Source organism: Chiloscyllium punctatum, chromosome 42 (assembly GCF_047496795.1).
Source record: "Chiloscyllium punctatum isolate Juve2018m chromosome 42, sChiPun1.3, whole genome shotgun sequence".
NCBI classification, from domain to species: Eukaryota; Metazoa; Chordata; class Chondrichthyes; order Orectolobiformes; family Hemiscylliidae; genus Chiloscyllium; species Chiloscyllium punctatum.
This window is the reverse complement of record NC_092780.1, coordinates 2,648,330-2,666,388: the sequence shown is the minus strand read 5'-3', so window position 1 is coordinate 2,666,388 and position 18,059 is coordinate 2,648,330. Positions and strand designations below refer to the sequence as shown.

General features: G+C 47.3%; 2 protein-coding genes across 2 annotated transcripts in view; one reads left to right on the top strand and one right to left on the bottom strand.

The window, feature by feature from the left end:
- LOC140465633 (cholecystokinin-like) overlaps window positions 1-18,059 on the bottom strand; it is a 222,948-nt gene that overhangs the window by 66,917 nt on the left and 137,972 nt on the right. The gene's annotated exons all lie outside the window — the stretch shown is intronic.
- LOC140465627 (eukaryotic translation initiation factor 1b-like) lies at window positions 1,500-6,465 on the top strand. The gene is made up of 4 exons (XM_072561184.1): window positions 1,500-1,669; window positions 2,264-2,427; window positions 2,628-2,729; window positions 6,145-6,465. Exons 1-4 carry the CDS (start codon window positions 1,639-1,641, stop codon window positions 6,187-6,189), a joined length of 342 nt encoding a protein of 113 aa, XP_072417285.1. The 5' UTR covers window positions 1,500-1,638; the 3' UTR covers window positions 6,190-6,465.

Sequence of the window (18,059 nt, the reverse complement as noted above, 5' to 3'; positions counted from 1 at the left end):
GAATCCAAGGAAAATGATGGGACCAGACGGAGTACCAGGCCGTGCACTTAGAGCATGCACAGGTCAACTGGCAGAGGTCTTCTCAGACATCTTCAACCTCTCCCTGCAGCAGGCCACTGTCCCTGCCTGTTTCAAGAGGGCCAACATCACCCCTGTGCCTAAGAAGGCTCATGCAGCATGTTTCAATGTCGGTGGTTATGAAGTGCTTGAAAGGCTGATCATGGCATTAATCAACTCCAGCCTCCCCACTACCCTTGACCCACTACAATTTGCCTATCGGACCAACAGATCCATGTCAGATGCCATATCACTTGCCCTTCACTCCTCCCTAGAACATCTTGACACCAAGAACAGCTATGTAGGAATCCTACTCATTGACTACAGCTTCAGCCTTCAACACTATTATCCTCTCGAGACTGATTTCTAAACTCAGTGATCTCAGACTAAGCCCCATTCTCTGCAACTGTATCCTCAGTTTCCTGACCCACAGGCCACAATCAGTAAAGAGTGGGGACAATATTTCATCCTCACGAACACTCAACACTGGAGCCCCCCAGGGGTTGAGAGTGTGGTGCTGGAAAAGCACAGCAGATCAGGCAACATCTGAGGAGCAGGAGAATCGATATTCAGGCATAAGCCCTTCATCAGGAATGAGGTCTGTGAGTCGGGGTCGAGTGATAAATGGGAGAGGGGTGTGGGGTTGGGGGGAGGTAGCGGGGAAAGCGATAGGTAGATGAAGGTGAGGGAGAAGGTGAAAGGTCAGAGAGGGGAGTGATGGACGAGTCTGGAGGGCAGTGTCGAATTGGAGGCTTGGGATTGAGATAATGTGGGGGAGAGGGGAAATGAGGAAGCTGTTGAAATCCACCCTTATCCTGTGTGGTTGCAGGGTCCCAGGGTGGAATATGAGGTGTTGCTCCTCCAGGTATTGGGTGGTAGAGGAGGCCCAGCACATGGATGTCCTTGACAGAGTGGGAGGGGCAGTTGAGGTATTCAGCCACTGGGCGGTAGGGTTGGTTGGTGCCCAATGCCCAGAGCCCACTGCCCACTGCCCAATGTCCACTGCCCAATGCCCAATGTCCACTTCCCAATGCCCAGAGCCCAATGCCCACAGCCCACTGCCCAATGCCCAATGTCCACTTCCCAATGTCCACTTCTCAATGCCCCATGCTCAGTGCCCCATGCCCAATGCCCACTGCCCCAATGCCCAGTGCCCCACTGCCCCATGTCCAATGCCCCGTGCCCACTGCCCCAATGCCCAATGTCCACTTCCCAGTGCCCACTGCCCCATGTCCAATGCCCCGTGCCCACTGCCCCAATGCCCAATGTCCACTTCCCAGTGCCCACTGCCCCATGTCCAATGCCCCGTGCTCACTGCCCAATGCTCAGGGGCAATGCCCCGCCCAGTTTCCACAACGCGCCGGTATTGACGTCACACGCGCGATGAGGTCACTGCGCTGTGACGCACGGCGTCTTGGTGACGTCAGGCGCCGGATCCCCGCCGCACTATAAAAGGCGCCCGCGGCGGGGAGTGACCTCAGCAGCACCGCCCGAGAGCGAGAGTCAGACTGAGCTCCCGCCCGCCCGACACTGAACCCCCACCACCCGCTCCTCCCGGACAGCAGCAGCCCCCGCTATCGTATGTCCACTTGCCAGAACCTGCAGAGCTTCGGTGAGAGGGCCGGGAGTGTCCGCGGGGGGCGGGGCTGGGGACGGAGAGTGGGCGGAGCCGGTGGGTAGGGCCGGGGTTTGGAGAGTGGGCGGGGCCGAGAGGCGGTGGGGTCAGTGGGCGGGGCTGGGGACGGTGAGTGGGCGGGGCTGGGGACGGAGTGGGTGGGGCTGGGGACGGAGTGGGCGGAGCCGGAGCGGTGGGGTCAGTGGGCGGGGACGGGGAGTGGGCGGGGCCGGTGGGGTGGTGGGGCCGGGGTTTGGAGAGTGGGCGGGGCCGGGGCGGTAGCGTCAGTGGGCGGGGTCGGGGACGGAGAATGGGCGGGGCTGGGGGGCGATGGGCGGGGCCATGCTGGTGCTTGTATTGTCTTCCTGGTTGATGCATTAAGCTACAATTTAAGGAAATGATGGAAATGTCTTTCCCGGAAGTGGCTCTTTCAGATTTCCAGTTCCTACTGTATTCTGCATTTTCTCATTTCTGTTTACTGCTTGTCTCTGCCCTTGTCTTTACTGAATCCCATTTGTTCTGTCAAAACTTAGCTATTCCCATTACAACTCCAACACTCTCCAGAGTAACCTGGCTCCTTCAATGTTACAGACCCCTTTGCTGATGCACTTAAGGGTGATGATCTCCTCCCTTCTGGGACTGAGGATTACATACACATAAGGATTCAGCAGAGAAACGGCAGGAAAACCCTCACTACCGTCCAGGGGATTGCTGATGAATATGACAAAAAGAAGCTTGTCAAGCACTTCAAAAAGGTGAGGATGCTGCAGTTTGACAGTTGTTTGGTGGAGTTGCTTGGGCTGTTTCAAGTGGCAGCAGCTCATTTTTCTCTACCCTGCTCTGATGTCTGCACTGTATCTAATGTCCATTTTGGAAAATGGGTCCTCTAATACTTGAAGAGGGCACACATTCTAAAGGATTAGATAACTAAATACATGAATATTTTTCCATGTAGCAATTTGCCTGTAATGGTACTGTAATTGAACATCCAGAATACGGTGAGGTCATCCAACTTCAAGGGGACCAGCGCAAGAACATCTGCAAGTTCCTGATTGAGGTAGGTTTTAGTGCCTCATGACTGGATTATGAGAGGTGTCTCATTATCTATTATCATTGATTCTGTTCAGTCTTTACATTCTTATATTGAGGGTTTTCCTGCTACATAAGTGACGGTAGTGAGGGTTTCCTGCCGTTTCTCTGCTGAATCCTGATGGCTGGTATGGTGGCACAGTGGTTAGCACTGCTGCCTCAGTGCCAGGGACCCAGGTTCAATTCCCGCCTCAGGCAACTGTCAGTGTGGAGTTTGCACACTCTCCCCATGTCTGCGTGGGTTTCCTCCAGGTGCTCCGATTTCCTCCCGCAGTCCAAAAAAATGTGCAGGTTAGATGAATTGGCCATGCTAAATTGCCCATAGTGTTAGGTGAAAGGGTAAATGTAGGGGAATGGGTCAGTGTGGACTTGTTGGGCTGAAGGGCCTGTTTCCACACTATAAGTATTTTTTAATATAAATCTGAATCCTTGTGGACATGTCATAGCTGTAATGGAGAACATCCTAATATCTGTTGAGGAAGGTAGTGTTATCCCTCTGGCAATATACTCTGGTTAGGGCTTCAGTACCATGCAGATTGCTTGGTGGTACGGCAACAAACTGAACTAGTGCTAAAGGACATCACTGCTTAATTGGACCCATGGCATGTGGGAACTAACGAGGGTAGCCTTAGCCTTACTCTACAAATGCAGATGTAGTCACATGACTCTTAGTGCAAGAAATGCATGTGACCACTATTAAATGAAACTGCAAACTGAGACTGGAGTTGTATTTGAGGTGCTGTGGCCCATCACAATTGCTCAACTACAATCCCCTAACCTCCTGGCCTGGCATACCTCACTACCGTTGTCATCAAGCCTGGGGGTCAACTTTGGATCAGGAGTATGGAGCACATGGAGAGGCTAAATAGGCTGGGGCTGTTTTTGCTGGAGCCTCAGAGGCTGAGGGGTGACCTTGACGGTTTATAAAGCAGGAGGGGCATGGATAAGGTAAATGCCCAAGTCTTTTCCCTGGGATGGGGAGTCCAGAAATAGGGCAGAGGCTTAGGGTGAGGGGAAAGACTTGAAAAGGACCTGAGGTCCAGAGTGTGGTATGTATACGGAATGAGCTGCCAGAGGAAGTGGTGGAGGCTGGTACAATTACAGCATTTAAAAAGCATCTGGATGGGTATATGAATAGGAAGGGTTTGGAGTGATGTGGGCCAAGTGCTGGACTGGATTAATTTTAGGATATGACAAAATCCCTACAATGTGGAAGCAGGCCAGTGAAGTCCACACCAATGCTCCACTGAGCTGGTGCTTTTCACCATCCAGGTGAAAGCAGTCCTAAGTGGTACCACATCCACCACCTTCAGTATTTACTCCCTCCACCAATACACTGGCAGCAGTCTATAATAAACAAGTGGGCTGCAGCAACTCTGATTCCTTTGATAGCACCTTGCAAACTTACAATCTCAGCTAAAAGACCAGGACGGATTCATGGGAACACCAAAGTTTCCTTCAAGCTTTACACCACCTGGCCTGGAACTGTATTGCTATTAACCGTTACTAGGTTAAAATTCTGGATCTCCCCTCCCTACGCTACGTGACCTGAAGTGGAGATTCTCCAGGACAGTGAAGTACTGGCCCGGTCAGTACTGACCTGATGAAGGAGCAGTGCTCTGAAAGCTAGTGCTTTCAAATAAACCTGTTGGACTACAGCCTGGTGTTGTGATTTTTTTTTTTGTAAACTTTGTCCACCCCAGTCCAACACTTGCACCTCTCTTGCCTTTTTTTTTGGCAAGGAACCAAAACTTCACATTTATCCCAGTGTGGTCCCACCATGGCTTTGTCTAAACACAGTAAGAATGACATTCTGAACTCCATCTATTCAATCTCTTATTGACTAAAACTGCACTGTTTTTAGATGTTACACTACATCCATGTAGTTTTGTCATCAAACTTGAAACAGTTGGATTTGCTTTGTTACTGATGTACATGAATAGTTAGGGCCCACATTGATCTTTGGGGTACCTCACTCATTGCCTGCCACCCAGAATGACCTATTTATTCCAATTCCCTTTTTGGTTTGTCAACCAGTTCTCAATCCATGGCAGGATATTACCCCAATCTCTGCTTTAATTTTACAATTTGATGTAAGTAGCTAGTGTATCAAAAAAAAACCCCATTGCAAACATGATCGACTGCTCCTATTCTGAGTTATGATGGGTTCCACTGCCTCCAATCTGTAAGGATTGCTGCAGATTCTTTAGAATTTTGGTCAGTGACCACTAACATCCGGTATTTCCTGGGCTATCCTTTAGTATTGAGGATTTGTCCACCTTCCCCATTGATGGGGACCTGCACTCCTCTTTAGGCAGTTCTCTGTTTAATACTTGTAGAAGCTCTTGAAGGCATATTTTTATTCCTTGGAAATTTGCAGTTTTTTTCTTTTTGATCCTGAGGCATCCTTGACAGTAGCACCAGGAGGCAACAAGCTATCCTGGAGGTTTATTTTAGATTCCATACAGTGTGGAAACAGGCCCTTCGGCCCAACAAATCCACACCGACCCTCTGAAGACCCATTCCCCTACATTTACCCCTTCACCTAACACTATGGGCAATCTAGCACGGCCAATCCACCTAACCTGCACATTTTTGGATTTGTTTTTTTGTTTGTAAATGCAGAAATCCTGTCTGTTCCCATACTAACTAATTCCCTGTCACTACTTTATTCCTTTGGTGCAAGAGGAAGAAGAGTCAAAGTCTCTTCTAATGCCACGGACCCACCTCCTGTTGCTATCCCTGAGGTGGTCACCTCCCCAGCAGTATTCAACATGTTATCATAAAAGGGACCGCTATGGGGGTCCCTTCTAGTGCCTACGTCCCCTAAGTCTACCTTCAGTGTGACACCCTCACTGAATGTTACCTGCTGTAATAAGTCTATTGCCTGCAGCTCCTGGTTAGGCTGCGGCTACAGCTAAGAATTCCTGCACACGGTCACCATAGACACTGGGACTGTCAATGACTTGCATATTTTGGTGAGCTACTTTCCCATGACTTCCCTTTTTTTTAAGATTTAAGTTTCCTTGAATACTCATCACATCTAGTGCAAACCCCAGCTGCAGCCCAGCTCTGTGCCTCTGTGTGGTGATGCTGCTGTCAGGTGGAAATCTGAATCCAGTCAGTGACTTGCAATCACTCTCTAAAATGAGTCCAAGCCATTTTACTAGAGGGATAGTTGGGAATGGATAGTAAATACTGGATTTGTCAAGTATCCACCTCCTTGAAAGAGTAGACTAACTTATCATAATTCTACTCTGACTTACACCAGGACTGTGGGTGGCATATGTACCCCCACGGTCCTGTCATCACTTTCCAGAACGTGTATGACATCAGTAAAGACAGCCAGTGTTTTGTACTAACTGTTCTTGTTTGGTTTGCAGGTTGGCATTGTTAAAGAAGAACAACTCAAGGTTCATGGGTTTTAATTCACTTCCTCTGCACTCCAGCTCGATAACAGGCTCTGGCTCCTGGGCTGTATCCTCTTGTAATGGGAAGCCTGTATGGCATATCTCTCTCTCTCTCAATGAGCAGCTCACAATCTTCCAGCTCCTGCAGCAAGATCTTGAGACATTTGCTTTTGTCCCAGTTAAGGTTTTTTAAACATGGTTTGTAATGTTTTGTGCTTTTTCTTAAAAAGCACATGTTAGAACTCTTTGTACCTCACTTTGTATAATGTATAATAAAACCCACTTGAGAAACTTGTTCTGACAAATGTCTAGCCTCCTTACAAACAATTGGTGCACATGAGGAACTTCATTACCTGAGTGAATATCTTGTAATATAAGGTGTAGTCTTCAATAAGTAATGCTCAGTGGATAATTGGCATCGTCTATGGGATCCAGTGCCCTCTATACCCTCTTGCAAAGTGCATCTTTTACATAGAGGGTGAACAGCTTTGAATAATGTCGACTTAAAGTAGGTGGTATGGTTTTGGAAGACTTCTATTGTGAAATGCTTTGGAACACTTGCTCAGTGTTTCTTCAATGTTGGGTTTAGATTCACCCAGCCTTCTCCTAGGTCCAATTTAGGCTAATCTACTGCCATCTGTGGTGTGTAAACCCCTTGGCAGGCAATACAGACTAATTTGATCATTTCTAAGTGACTATTCTGATCAGGTTCCCACTCGCCACCAAAACATTGCAAACAGCTCCCTCTCTGACTCTCCTTTTCAAAGTTATTGCTTCACAAGAAATTTCTAGGGCTGGGTCTTGTCCTGCTTATTGTCACATGTATCCACAGGGGAGCCATCTTGGGTACAAAGCTGAGAAATAATTTTCTATATCAGAATCGCCTTGCATGTACAGAATACAGTGAAGCTTTGTCACTGTACCCGAGTCAGCACTGATTGGCAAAAGTACCTAGGTACAGCTGCTTTAGTTACAAGATCTCAGACAATTAGAGAAATAACTTATTCAGCTTTTCTGAAATATAGTCTATAGCATGAACCAATGGCACCTAGCTTCCAGTCTGTACCAGTCCCATGTCACCATGGCACTGACACCATACCAGGTAGCAGCTGCTGTGCCAGGCCAGGAGGCTCATAACTGACTTGTTAGAACTGTAAACTGTTTAACACCGGTCTGTAAGCATCTTAACTCAGCCCTGCTGGGCTTGACCTGACCACCAGCTACCCTGGGATGTTTGCTCCTGCTCTCACCCTCCTTCTCTTCACCACCATCCACAATGGATTCATCCTTCCTATTCATAGGCCAAAAGCAATGGCTTTATTTTAAAGACAACGCAGTAAAAGCTGCCCTTTGTGCTTTGTCCCTCAGGTGATTTTTTTAAAATTTTCCTTCTCCCTACATGGCATGTTTGAATCTTGTCAGATTTCAGGCCTCTGGCTGAAGGGTCCTATCCCAAGGCCATAAATAGGTGCTGCAGGCTATATGACCCTCTGTCTTCACCTGAAATCTGAACATGTGACTTCATACTTCACCCCCATTACTGTAAATTCATTTCTCAACCTGAAATAAAAACTGAACTAACTGGAGAGCCTCAGCTGACCTAGCAAGTGTTCTGAAGGGCCACTTGAACATGAATTCTTTCTCATTCCTAGTACCTGCAGTTGTCTAGTTTTTGTCAGTCAGTACCCTGTCTGCACCCAGGAGAAAGTGAGGACTGCAGTGTCAAAAAGTGTGGCACTGGAAAAGCATAGCCTACCTTCCTGATGAATAGCTTATGCTCAAGACATTAACTCTCCTGCTCCTCATGCTATCTGACCAGCTGTACTCTTCCAGCACCACACTATCTGCAGCCTACGCCTGGGTGGTGTATACCTGCAGCTGTCCTATGCCAAGCTGGTTCCTTGTAAGCTTTGTTCTTCCAGCTGTTTGTCAGAAACCAATTAAGAGGTTTCTGGATAGGCTAGAGATGAATCCAATGAACTTTACAATCAATTAAAATGGATGGGTCTCCTAATGTGCAGTGGTGGTGTCCCTACCTGATCCAGTGAACCCTGGTTCAAAACCTACCTACTCCAGAAATCTACTAGGAGAAAGTGAGGACTGCAGATGCTGGAGATCAGAGCTGAAAAATGTGTTGCTGGAAAAGCGCAGCAGGTCAGGCAGCATCCAAGGAGCAGGAGAATCGACGTTTCGGGCATAAGCCCTTCAGGAATGAGGGAGGTGTGCCAAGCAGGCTAAGATAAAAAGTAGGGAGGAGGGACTTGGGGAAGGGGCGTTAGGAATGTGATAGGTGGAAAGAGGTTAAGGTGAGAGTGATAGGCCGGAGAGGAGGTGGGGGCGGAGAGGTCAGGAAGAAGATTGCAGGTCAGGAAGGCGGTGCTGAGTGCAAGGGTTGGGACTGAGATAAGGTGGGGGGAGGGGAAATGAGGAAGCTGGAGAAATCTGCATTCATCCTTTGTGGTTGGAGGGTTCCTAGGCGGAAGATAAGATGCTCTTCCTCCAGGCGTCGTGTTGCCATGGTCTGGCGATGGAGGAGGCCAAGGACCTGCATGTCCTTGGTGGAGTGAGAGGGGGAGTTGAAGTGTTGAGTCACAGGGTGGTTGGGTTGGATGGTCCGGGTGTCCCAGAGGTGTTCTCTGAAACGTTCCGCAAGTAGACGGCCTGTCTCCCCAATATAGAAAGGGCCACATCGGGTGCAGCGGATGCAGTAAATGATGTGTGTGGAGGTGCAGGTGAATTTGTGGCGGATATGGAAGGATCCCTTGGGGCCTTGGAGGGAAGTGAGGGGGGAGGTGTGGGCGCAAGTTTTGCATTTCTTGTGGTTGCAGGGGAAGGTGCCGGGAGTGGAGGTTGGGTTGGTGGGGGGTGTGGACCACATTTCCCCTCCCCTCACCTTTTCTCAGTCCTAACCCTTGGACTCAGCACTGCCTTCTTGACCTGTAATCTTCTTCCTGACCTCTCCGCCCCCACCCCCTCTCCGGCCTATCACCCTCACCTTAACCTCTTTCCACCTATCACATTCCTAACGCCCCTCCCCCAAGTCCCCCCTCCCTACCTTTTATCTTAGCCTGCTTGGCACACCTTCCTCATTCCTGAAGAAGGGCTTATGCCCGAAACGTCGATTCTCCTGCTCCTTGGATGCTGCCTGACCTGCTGCGCTTTTCCAGCAACACATTTTTCTGCTCCAGCCATCTGTAATAGTATCTTTGAATAAGTTGATTTAGAAATATCTTTAAAACCCTTCTGCCAATAGAAGCAGTTTGTCTGAAATTAAATGGGTTCAACTTTTAATTTTGGCACGATGTAATTGTCCTTTTTTTAACAATTTACTACTTCTGTGCTGGTTGTAATTTTCTTCAGTTTCCCCCCCTTCCTCCCATTTCCTGTTTTTGGGATGGGGTAAGGTCAAGTAGTGCAGTCCAATGCAAAATACTTTTTAATTAATCTGCTATATCTCTTCCATTAAGTCCCAGACTACATTTCTATAGGACCAATGGTTACTTTGTCAATTTGTTTTCTTAAATGCCTATAGAAACCTGAGCAACAAATACCTTAATCTCTCCAGGTGGCTTATTTGTTATTTAGCTGAAAATATTTTCTTTTGTAAATGTGGTTTTGAACTTGAGTTCAAAGTCACTTTGTACAGTCAGATCTTTACAGAACTGAAATTACAATCTATTTTTCTTCTGTTTCTTTAGTCTTAATCTTCAGTAATTTTGAATAGTTCTCTGACCAGTTACCATGTTTGCAGAATTGTGGTTTTCATTAGTTATGGGGAAGCAGGAGTCTAGTGGTATTATCACCAGAGTGTCTGGATTAATGGTAGATTGTGGAATTTGAATTCAATGAAAATCAGGAATTTAAAAGGGTCTACTGCTGACTGTGATCTGTTGCCAATTATTGAGGGCAACGCGCCTGATTCACTAAAATGTGCTTTAATGAAGGAAACTGCCGACCTTGTCTGGTCCCTAAATGACACCATATCCACAGTAATGTGGTTGACTCAAATTGGGGAATTGCCCTCTGGGTAATTAGGGATGGGCAAGAAGTGCTGCCTTTTACAGTGACATCTTCCCATGAATGAATTAAAAAAGGGAGTATCTTATTTAAATTTTCTTCATAAATATCATGTTTGGAAATTCTTTTTAAATGCCTGCAAATACATTGCTTGTGACAGACCCCTTAACCTAATTTGCGAGTTCAGTTGGACTAACTCTACTTCCATGCCCTTAATTTATCAAGTCTTGGACCTGCCCCTATTTTCCCCTTTCCTTCCGACAGATTGCACCCCCCCCCCCCCACCTTCTGGTGTTCCTTCTGGAAACTTTCAGTTTACTGCCATTGGCTGTTAACCCACCCTCTGGATTCAGTTATTTTTGTGAAAATCTGTTCCCTCTACATGGCTTTGTTGGGAACTGCTCCCACTATGTTCCACCATTTACAAAAGTCACGGTTTTTAATCCTTTCATTAGCTCCTTTGCAGAATGGGCAGTACCATCAGGCATCATCTGTAACTGATTTAGTCCATGGTCTGAAGCATAAGGAAATGCATCCCCTTTTGAGAAAATGTTCAGAACCTGATTCTCTGAGTATTGGAAGAGTTCTCCTTTCTGGTGTCACCTCGGTACATTCCAAGGAAACAGGTGTCTTTATACTACTATTGCTACGGTTTTAATTCCAACTTCCTTTTCCAATGCCCCCTTGTTCTGAAGGTTCCTTAAACATTCCTGCCATGGGGCAGCGTGGTGTCTCTGTGGTTAGCACTGCTGCCTCATAGCAGCAGGGACCCAAGTTCAATTCCCACCTCAGGCGACTGTCTGTGTGGAGTTTGCACATTGTCCCTGCGTCTGCGGATTTCCTCCGGGTGCTCCAGTTTCCTCCCACGATTTAAATATGTGCAGTTCAGGTGTATTGGCCATGCTAAATTGCCCAGAGTGTTAGGTGCATTAGAGGGAAATGAGTCTGGGTGGGTTACTCTTCAGAGGGTCAGTGTGGGCTTGTTGGGCCGAAGGGCCTGTTTCCACACTGTAGGGAGTCTAATCTAATATAATCTGTAGGGAATCTAATCTGGAATCCCTTAAACCTCTTGCAATTGGCTTTAGCTTGTCCACTCCTATTGCAATGACAGCATGCTATTGGAGAAGATTCATAGGTACAGGGTTTAGTCCTTGGAAAATAATGGATTTATCAGGATTAATCAACATGGTTTTTCATTGAGGAGGTCTTGTCTCAAATTTGAGATTTTTGAGGAAATGACAAGGATAATTGGAGGGTGGGATTTTCCCCAGCAATCAGTAGTTACTTGATCACCGTTACAGAGATTAGCTTCAAATTGCAAAGTTAACGATGACTAAAGGAGATGAGGCCTATGCGAGAAATCAATCACACGACATCAGGTTATAAACCAACAGGTTTATTTGGAAGCACTAGCTTTCGGAGCGCTGCTCCTTCATCAGGTTAACTAGTTACTTGATGAAGGAGCAGCGCTCTGAAAGCTAGTGCTTCCAAAGAAACCTGTGGACTGTACAGTGGTGTGAGACGATTTTTAACTCTATCCGCCCCAGTCCAACACCAGAGCCTCCACATCATCAGAAATAGATAAGAACACGGACGAGCTGAGCAAATGTATCTTTTGGAGCTGTAAATACTTTCCAGCTTGCTCACCATCTCAGACAGGTATCACCTTACCCCCTGAGCTGAAAGAATGAACTTGTTTATCTGGGTACTTTCAAAGTGCATGAGAGCTAATGGTTTTAGACCATGGACTAAATCAGTTACAGATGATGCCTGATGGTACTGCCTGTTCTGCAAAGGAGCTAATGAAAGGATTAAAAACCGTGACTTTTGTAAATGGTGGAACATAGTGGGAGCAGTTCCCAACAAAGCCATGTAGAGGGAACAGATTTTCACAAAAATAACTGAATCCAGAGGGCAAAGCAATGTCCACAGTGAGAACAGGTGAGTACTTTATTGATTTGATATTTCTCAATGTGGCACTTTTGCTCTTCAAACAGAGCCACCTGACTTTTATAACTAAATAGGATATCCCCTGATGTGAGGTAAAAACAATGACTGCAGATGCTGGAAAGCAAATACTGGATTAGTGGTGCTGGAAGAGCACAGCAGTTCAGGCAGCATCCAACGAGCAGCGAAATCGACGTTTCAGGCAAAAGCCCTTCATCAGGAATAAAGGCAGTGAGCCTGAAGCGTGGAGAGATAAGCTAGAGGAGGGTGGGGGTGGGGAGAGAGTAGCATAGAGTACAATGGGTGAGTGGGGGAGGAGATGAAGGTGATAGGTCAAGGAGGAGAGGGTGGAGTGGGTAGGTGGAAAAGGAGATAGGCAGGTCGGACAAGTCAAGGAGACAGTGCTGAGCTGGAAGTTTGAAACTAGGATGAGGTGGGGGAAGGGGAAATGAGGAAACTGTTGAAGTCCACATTGATGCCCTGGGGTTGAAGTGTTCCGAGGCGGAAGATGAGACATTCTTCCTCCAGGCGTCTGGTGGTGAGGGAGCGGTGGTGAAGGAGGCCCAGGACCTCCATGTCCTCGGTAGAGTGGGAGGGAGAGTTGAAATGTTGGGCCACGGGGCGGTTTGGTTGATTGGTGCGGGTGTCTCGGAGATGTTCCCTAAAGCGCTCTGCTAGAAGGCGCCCAGTCTCCCCAATGTAGAGGAGACCGCATCGGGAGCAACGGATACAATAAATGATATTAGTGGATGTGCAGGTAAGGTTTGTAGGGTGGAAGGTGAGCACCAGGGGCGTTCTGTCCTTGTTACGGTTGGAGGGGTGGGGTCTGAGGGCAGAGGTGCGGGATGTGGACGAGATGCGTTGGAGGGCATCTTAACCACGTGGGAAGGGAGATTGTGGTCTCGAAAGAAGGAGACCATCTGGTGTGTTCTATGGTGGAACTGGTCCTCCTGGGAGCAGATACGGCGGAGGCGGAGAAATTGGGAATACGGGATGGCATTTTTGCAAGAGATAGGGTGGGAAGAGCTGTAATCCAGGTAGCTGTGGGAGTCGGTGGGTTTGTAAAAAATGTCAGTGTCAAGTCAGTCGTCATTAATGGAGATGGAGAGGTCCAGGAAGGGGAGGGAGGTGTCAGAGATGGTCCAGGTAAATTTAAGGTCAGGGTGGAATGTGTTGGTGAAGTTGATGAATTGCTCAACCTCCTCGCGGGAGCATGAGGTGGCGCCAATACATTCATCAATGTAGCGGGGGAAGAGGTGGGGAGTGGTGCTGGTGTAATTATGGAAGATCAACTGTTCTACATAGCCAACAAAGAGACAGGCATAGCTGGGGCCCATATTTGTGCCCATGGCTACCCCTTTGGTCTGGAGGAAGTGGGAGGATTCAAAGGAGAAATTGTTAAGGGTGAGGACCAGTTCGGCCAAACGAATGAACATGTCAGTGGAAGGGTACTGTTGGGGACGTCTGGAGAGGAATAAATGGAGGGCTTGGAGGCCCTGGTCATGGCGGATGGAGGTGTAGTTACATTGCAATTTCAGCATAGAAAATGTCTCAGGAGTTGTCATTGGAACAGACATTGAAAAATCAGATACCAAACCACATGGGATGGAGAGCTGAATTGGAGTAGAGTAAATAGACAAGGTCTTTTCCCTGGGGCGGGGGAGTCTAGAACTAGAGGGCATAGGGTAGGGTGAGACAGGCAAGATATAAAAGGGAGCTAAGGGGCAACGTTTTCATGCAGAGGGTGGTGCGTGTATGGAATGAGTTGCCAGAGGAAGTGGTGGAGGCTGGTACGATTACAGCATTTAAAAGGCATCTGGATGGGTATATGTATAGGAAGGGTTTAGAGGAATATGGGCCAGGTGCTGGCAAGTGAGAGTAGATTAGGTTAGGACATCTGGTTGGTATGGACGGGTTGGAGTGAAGGGTCTGTTTCCGTGCTGTCCATCTCTGTGACTCAATGACTCTAAGATAAGTGAGCTGATGCATTTGCCCTCCCAAGATGCAAGAGGAAAGTGCACAGTAAATGGTAGGACCCTTTGGAGCACTGATATACAGAGGGATCTTGAGGAGAAAGTCCATAGCTCCCTGAAAGTGGCAAAATAGGTGGTAAAGGTGAATGGAATGCTTGCCTTCATTGGTTGGGGCATTGAGTATAAAAGTTGGCAAGTCCCACTGCACATTAAACCTTTGGTTGCTCCACGTTTGGAATATTGTGTGCTGGCCTGGTTGCCACATGTAGGAAGGATGTGGGTATTTGGAGACGGTGCAGAAATGGTTTACCAGGATGTTGCCTGTTTTGGAATACATTAGCTGTAAAGAGAGGTTGGGCAAAATTGTTTTCACGAGAGCATCGGAGGCTGAAGGGTGACCTGATGTGAAGTATATAAAGTTGAAGCATGGATAGGGTATACAGTGGTTTTTCCGGGGTGGGGGGGGGAAGAGAGCTATCAAATAACAGGGGACAAGGTTTTAAGGTGAAATGGGAAACATCTAAAGGAGATGTGTGAGGCAAATTTATTTTTTTCATGTAGATGATGATAGGTGTCTGGAACACATTGCCAGGGGAGGGGGTCGAAGCTGATAGGATAGCAATGATCTAACAGGCATTTTATACACAAACTGGCAATAGGGAATAGTGGAGTACCAACCATGTGCAAACAGATGGGATTAGTTTAGAATGGCATTGTGGTCAGCATGAATATGGTGGGCCGAAGGGCCTGTTCCTGTGCTGTACTGTTCTATGTTCGAAGGATTTGAATGTTGCTAAATGTTTTCATGATGGAAGATATAGCAGTGGACTATTTGGAGCTTTGAGTAAGGCTAAACTGAAAGAATTCTGGATTAGTGGTGCTGGAAGAGCACAGCAGTTCAGGCAGCATCCAAGGAGCTTCGAAATCGATGTTTCGGGCAAAAGCCCTTCATCAGGAATAAAGGCAGTGAGCCTGAAGCATGGAGAGATAAGCTAGAGGAGGGTGGGGTGGGGGTGGGGAGATAGTAGCATAGAGTACAATGGGTGAGTGGGGGAGAAGATGAAGGTGATAGGTCAAGGAGGAGAGGGTGGAGTGGATAGGTGGAAAAGAAGATAGGCAGGTAGGACAAGTCCGGACAAGTCAAGGAGACAGTGCTGAGCTGGAAGTTTGAAACTAGGATGAGGTGGGGGAAGGGGAAATGAGGAAGCTGTTGAAGTCCACATTGATGCCCTGGGGTTGAAGTGTTCCGAGGCGGAAGATGAGGCGTTCTTCCTCCAGGCGTCTGGTGGTGAGGGAGCGGCGGTGAAGGAGGCCCAGGACCTCCATGTCCTCGGCAGAGTGGGAGGGGGAGTTGAAATGTTGGGCCACGGGGCGGTTTGGTTGATTGGTGCCGGTGTCCCGGAGATGTTCCCTAAAGCGCTCTGCTAGGAGGCGCCCAGTCTCCCCAATGTAGAGGAGACCGCATCGGGAGCAACGGATACAATAAATGATATTGGTGGATGTGCAGGTAAAACTTTGATGGATGTGGAAGGCTCCTTTAGGGCCTTGGATAGAGGTGAGGGAGGAGGTGTGGGCACAGGTTTTACAGTTCCTGCGGTGGCAGGGGAAAGTGCCAGGATTGGAGGGTGGGTCGTAGGGGGGTGTGGACCTGACCAGGTAGTCACGGAGGGAACGGTCTTTGCAGAAGGCGGAAAGGGGTGGGGAGGGAAATATATCCCTGGTGGTGGGGTCTTTTTGGAGGTGGCGGAAATGTTGGCGGATGATTTGGTTTATGCGAAGGTTGGTAGGGTGGAAGGTGAGCACCAGGGGCGTTCTGTCCTTGTTACGGTTGGAGGGGTGGGGTCTGAGGGCGGAGGTGTGGGATGTAGACGAGATGCGTTGGAGGGCATCTTTAACCACATGGGAAGGGAAATTGTGGTCTCTAAAGAAGGAGGCCATCTGGTGTGTTCTGTGGTGGAACTGGTCCTCCTGGAAGCAGATATGGCGGAGGCGGAGGAATTGGGAATACGGGATGGCATTTTTGCAAGAGGTAGGGTGGGAAGAGGTGTGATCCAGATAGCTGTGGGAGTCGGTGGGTTTGTAAAAAAATGTCAGTGTCAAGTCGGTCGTCACTAATGGAGATGGAGAGGTCCAGGAAGGGGAGAGATGGTCCAGGTAAATTTAAGGTCAGGGTGGAATGTGTTGGTGAAGTTGATGAATTGCTCAACCTCCTCGCGGGAGCACGAGGTGGCGCCAATGCAGTCATCTCCACGCTTCAGGCTCACTGCCTTTATTCCTGATGAAGGGCTTTTGCCCGAAACGTCGATTTCGAAGCTCCTTGGATGCTGCCTGAACTGCTGTGCTCTTCCAGCACCACTAATCCAGAATCTGGTTTCTTGCGTCTGCAGTCATTGTTTTTACCTCCTAAACTGAAAGAAGTTGAATGTAGAAATAAAAGTAAGGAGGAGATGTTTAATGATGATCCAACATTTACAATTGAAGCCCCAGTTATGATCCCAGCTAATGTTACCATTGGACAAGATCCTTGGAATGAAATCTGACTTGAGATTAAACTTGGCTTTCTCTTTAACCTGGTGATCTTTTAATGAAGCATGACCACACCTGGCTGCAGATTTGGTTTCATCAATGAAGCAAATGCAAAAAGAGAAATTAAACAAACCAAGCTTTCGACATATAACACTCTAAAAGATTACAAACACCTAACAAAACCAAATCCCTTCTACTTTTACCTTTTTAAAGGTAATCAAGCTTCCCAAGGTTGACTTGAAGCAAATGCTGCTTTTTAAGGGTCATCCTGGGCTTGCAATTGTAACCACTGCACAGCTGCTTGTCAGACCGGAGTGTTCCAGCAGTTTCTGTTCGTGCTCCTGTATTTTGACCTGACTACTCTTTTGTTTAGTTTCAGTCTAAGCAGCTGAGCCTCTTTATTTGACGCTTAGATCTGACATCTGGTGTCTTTCAACCTGAAAACAAAAGCTTTTATCTAATCTGATTTCTTTTGTAAAATCTTGCTGATCCTAAATTCTAAGGCCACTTCAGGCGGCCTACAGTTTTCAGATCTCATTCTAGTTAAAATCAGCATTCTGAAAAGAAATCTGAGCTTAGTTATCGTTAAGTCTTTTACACGTATAGTCCAAACCCAAAGCCACTTATTTTTAAATTCCAAACTCGATTTTGAAACGGATCTGATTTTGAGAAGGAGATCAATGGCTGTAAAATAGAGAATTTAATGCTTCAAATTTAAGGATCTGTTTAAAACCAAAGTCTTTGTCCCATACTCCAATTCAGCTCTCCATCCCATGTGGTTTGGTATCTGACTTTTCAATGTCTGTTCCAATGAAAACTCCTGAGACATTTTCTATGTTAAAATTACAATGTAACTCAGCACATCAGGGGACACCCTATTTAAATGGGTTTTGAAAAGGTTTGTAGCTCAGGTTGAGGTTTTGGATGTAGGTTTGCCCGCTGAGGTGAAAGGTTCATTTCCAGACATTTCGTCACCCCACTAGGTAACATCTTCAGTGGGCCTCTGGGTGAAACACTGCTGATGATTCCTGCTTTCTATTTATATGTTTGGGTTTCTTTGGGTTGGTGATGTCATTTCCTGTTCTTTTCCTCAGGGGGTGTTTAATGGGATCTAACTCAATATGTTTGTTGATAGAGTTCTGGTTAGAATGCCATGCTTCTAGGAACTCTCATGCATGAGATGAGAGGCATGGCATTCCAACCAGAACTCTATCAACAAATATATCGAGCTAGACCGATCCACCACCTCCTGAGAAAAAGAACAGGAAATGACATCACCACAGGAAATGTCATCACCAACCTAAAGAAACCCAAACATATAAATAGAAAGCAGGAATCAGCAGCAGTGCTTCGCCTGGAGGCCCACTGAAGATGTTACCTAATAGGGTGACGAAACGTCTGGAAATGAACCTTCCAGCTCAGCGA

Excerpts from the sequence above, each read along its gene's own strand:
- LOC140465627 (XM_072561184.1), top strand. The coding sequence starts at position 1,639 with ATGTCCACTTGCCAGAACCTGCAGAGCTTCG. Across the intron at positions 2,428-2,627 it reads TTGTCAAGCACTTCAAAAAG|CAATTTGCCTGTAATGGTAC; the intron begins GTGAGGATGCTG and ends TTTTCCATGTAG. Across the intron at positions 2,730-6,144 it reads TCTGCAAGTTCCTGATTGAG|GTTGGCATTGTTAAAGAAGA; the intron begins GTAGGTTTTAGT and ends TTTGGTTTGCAG.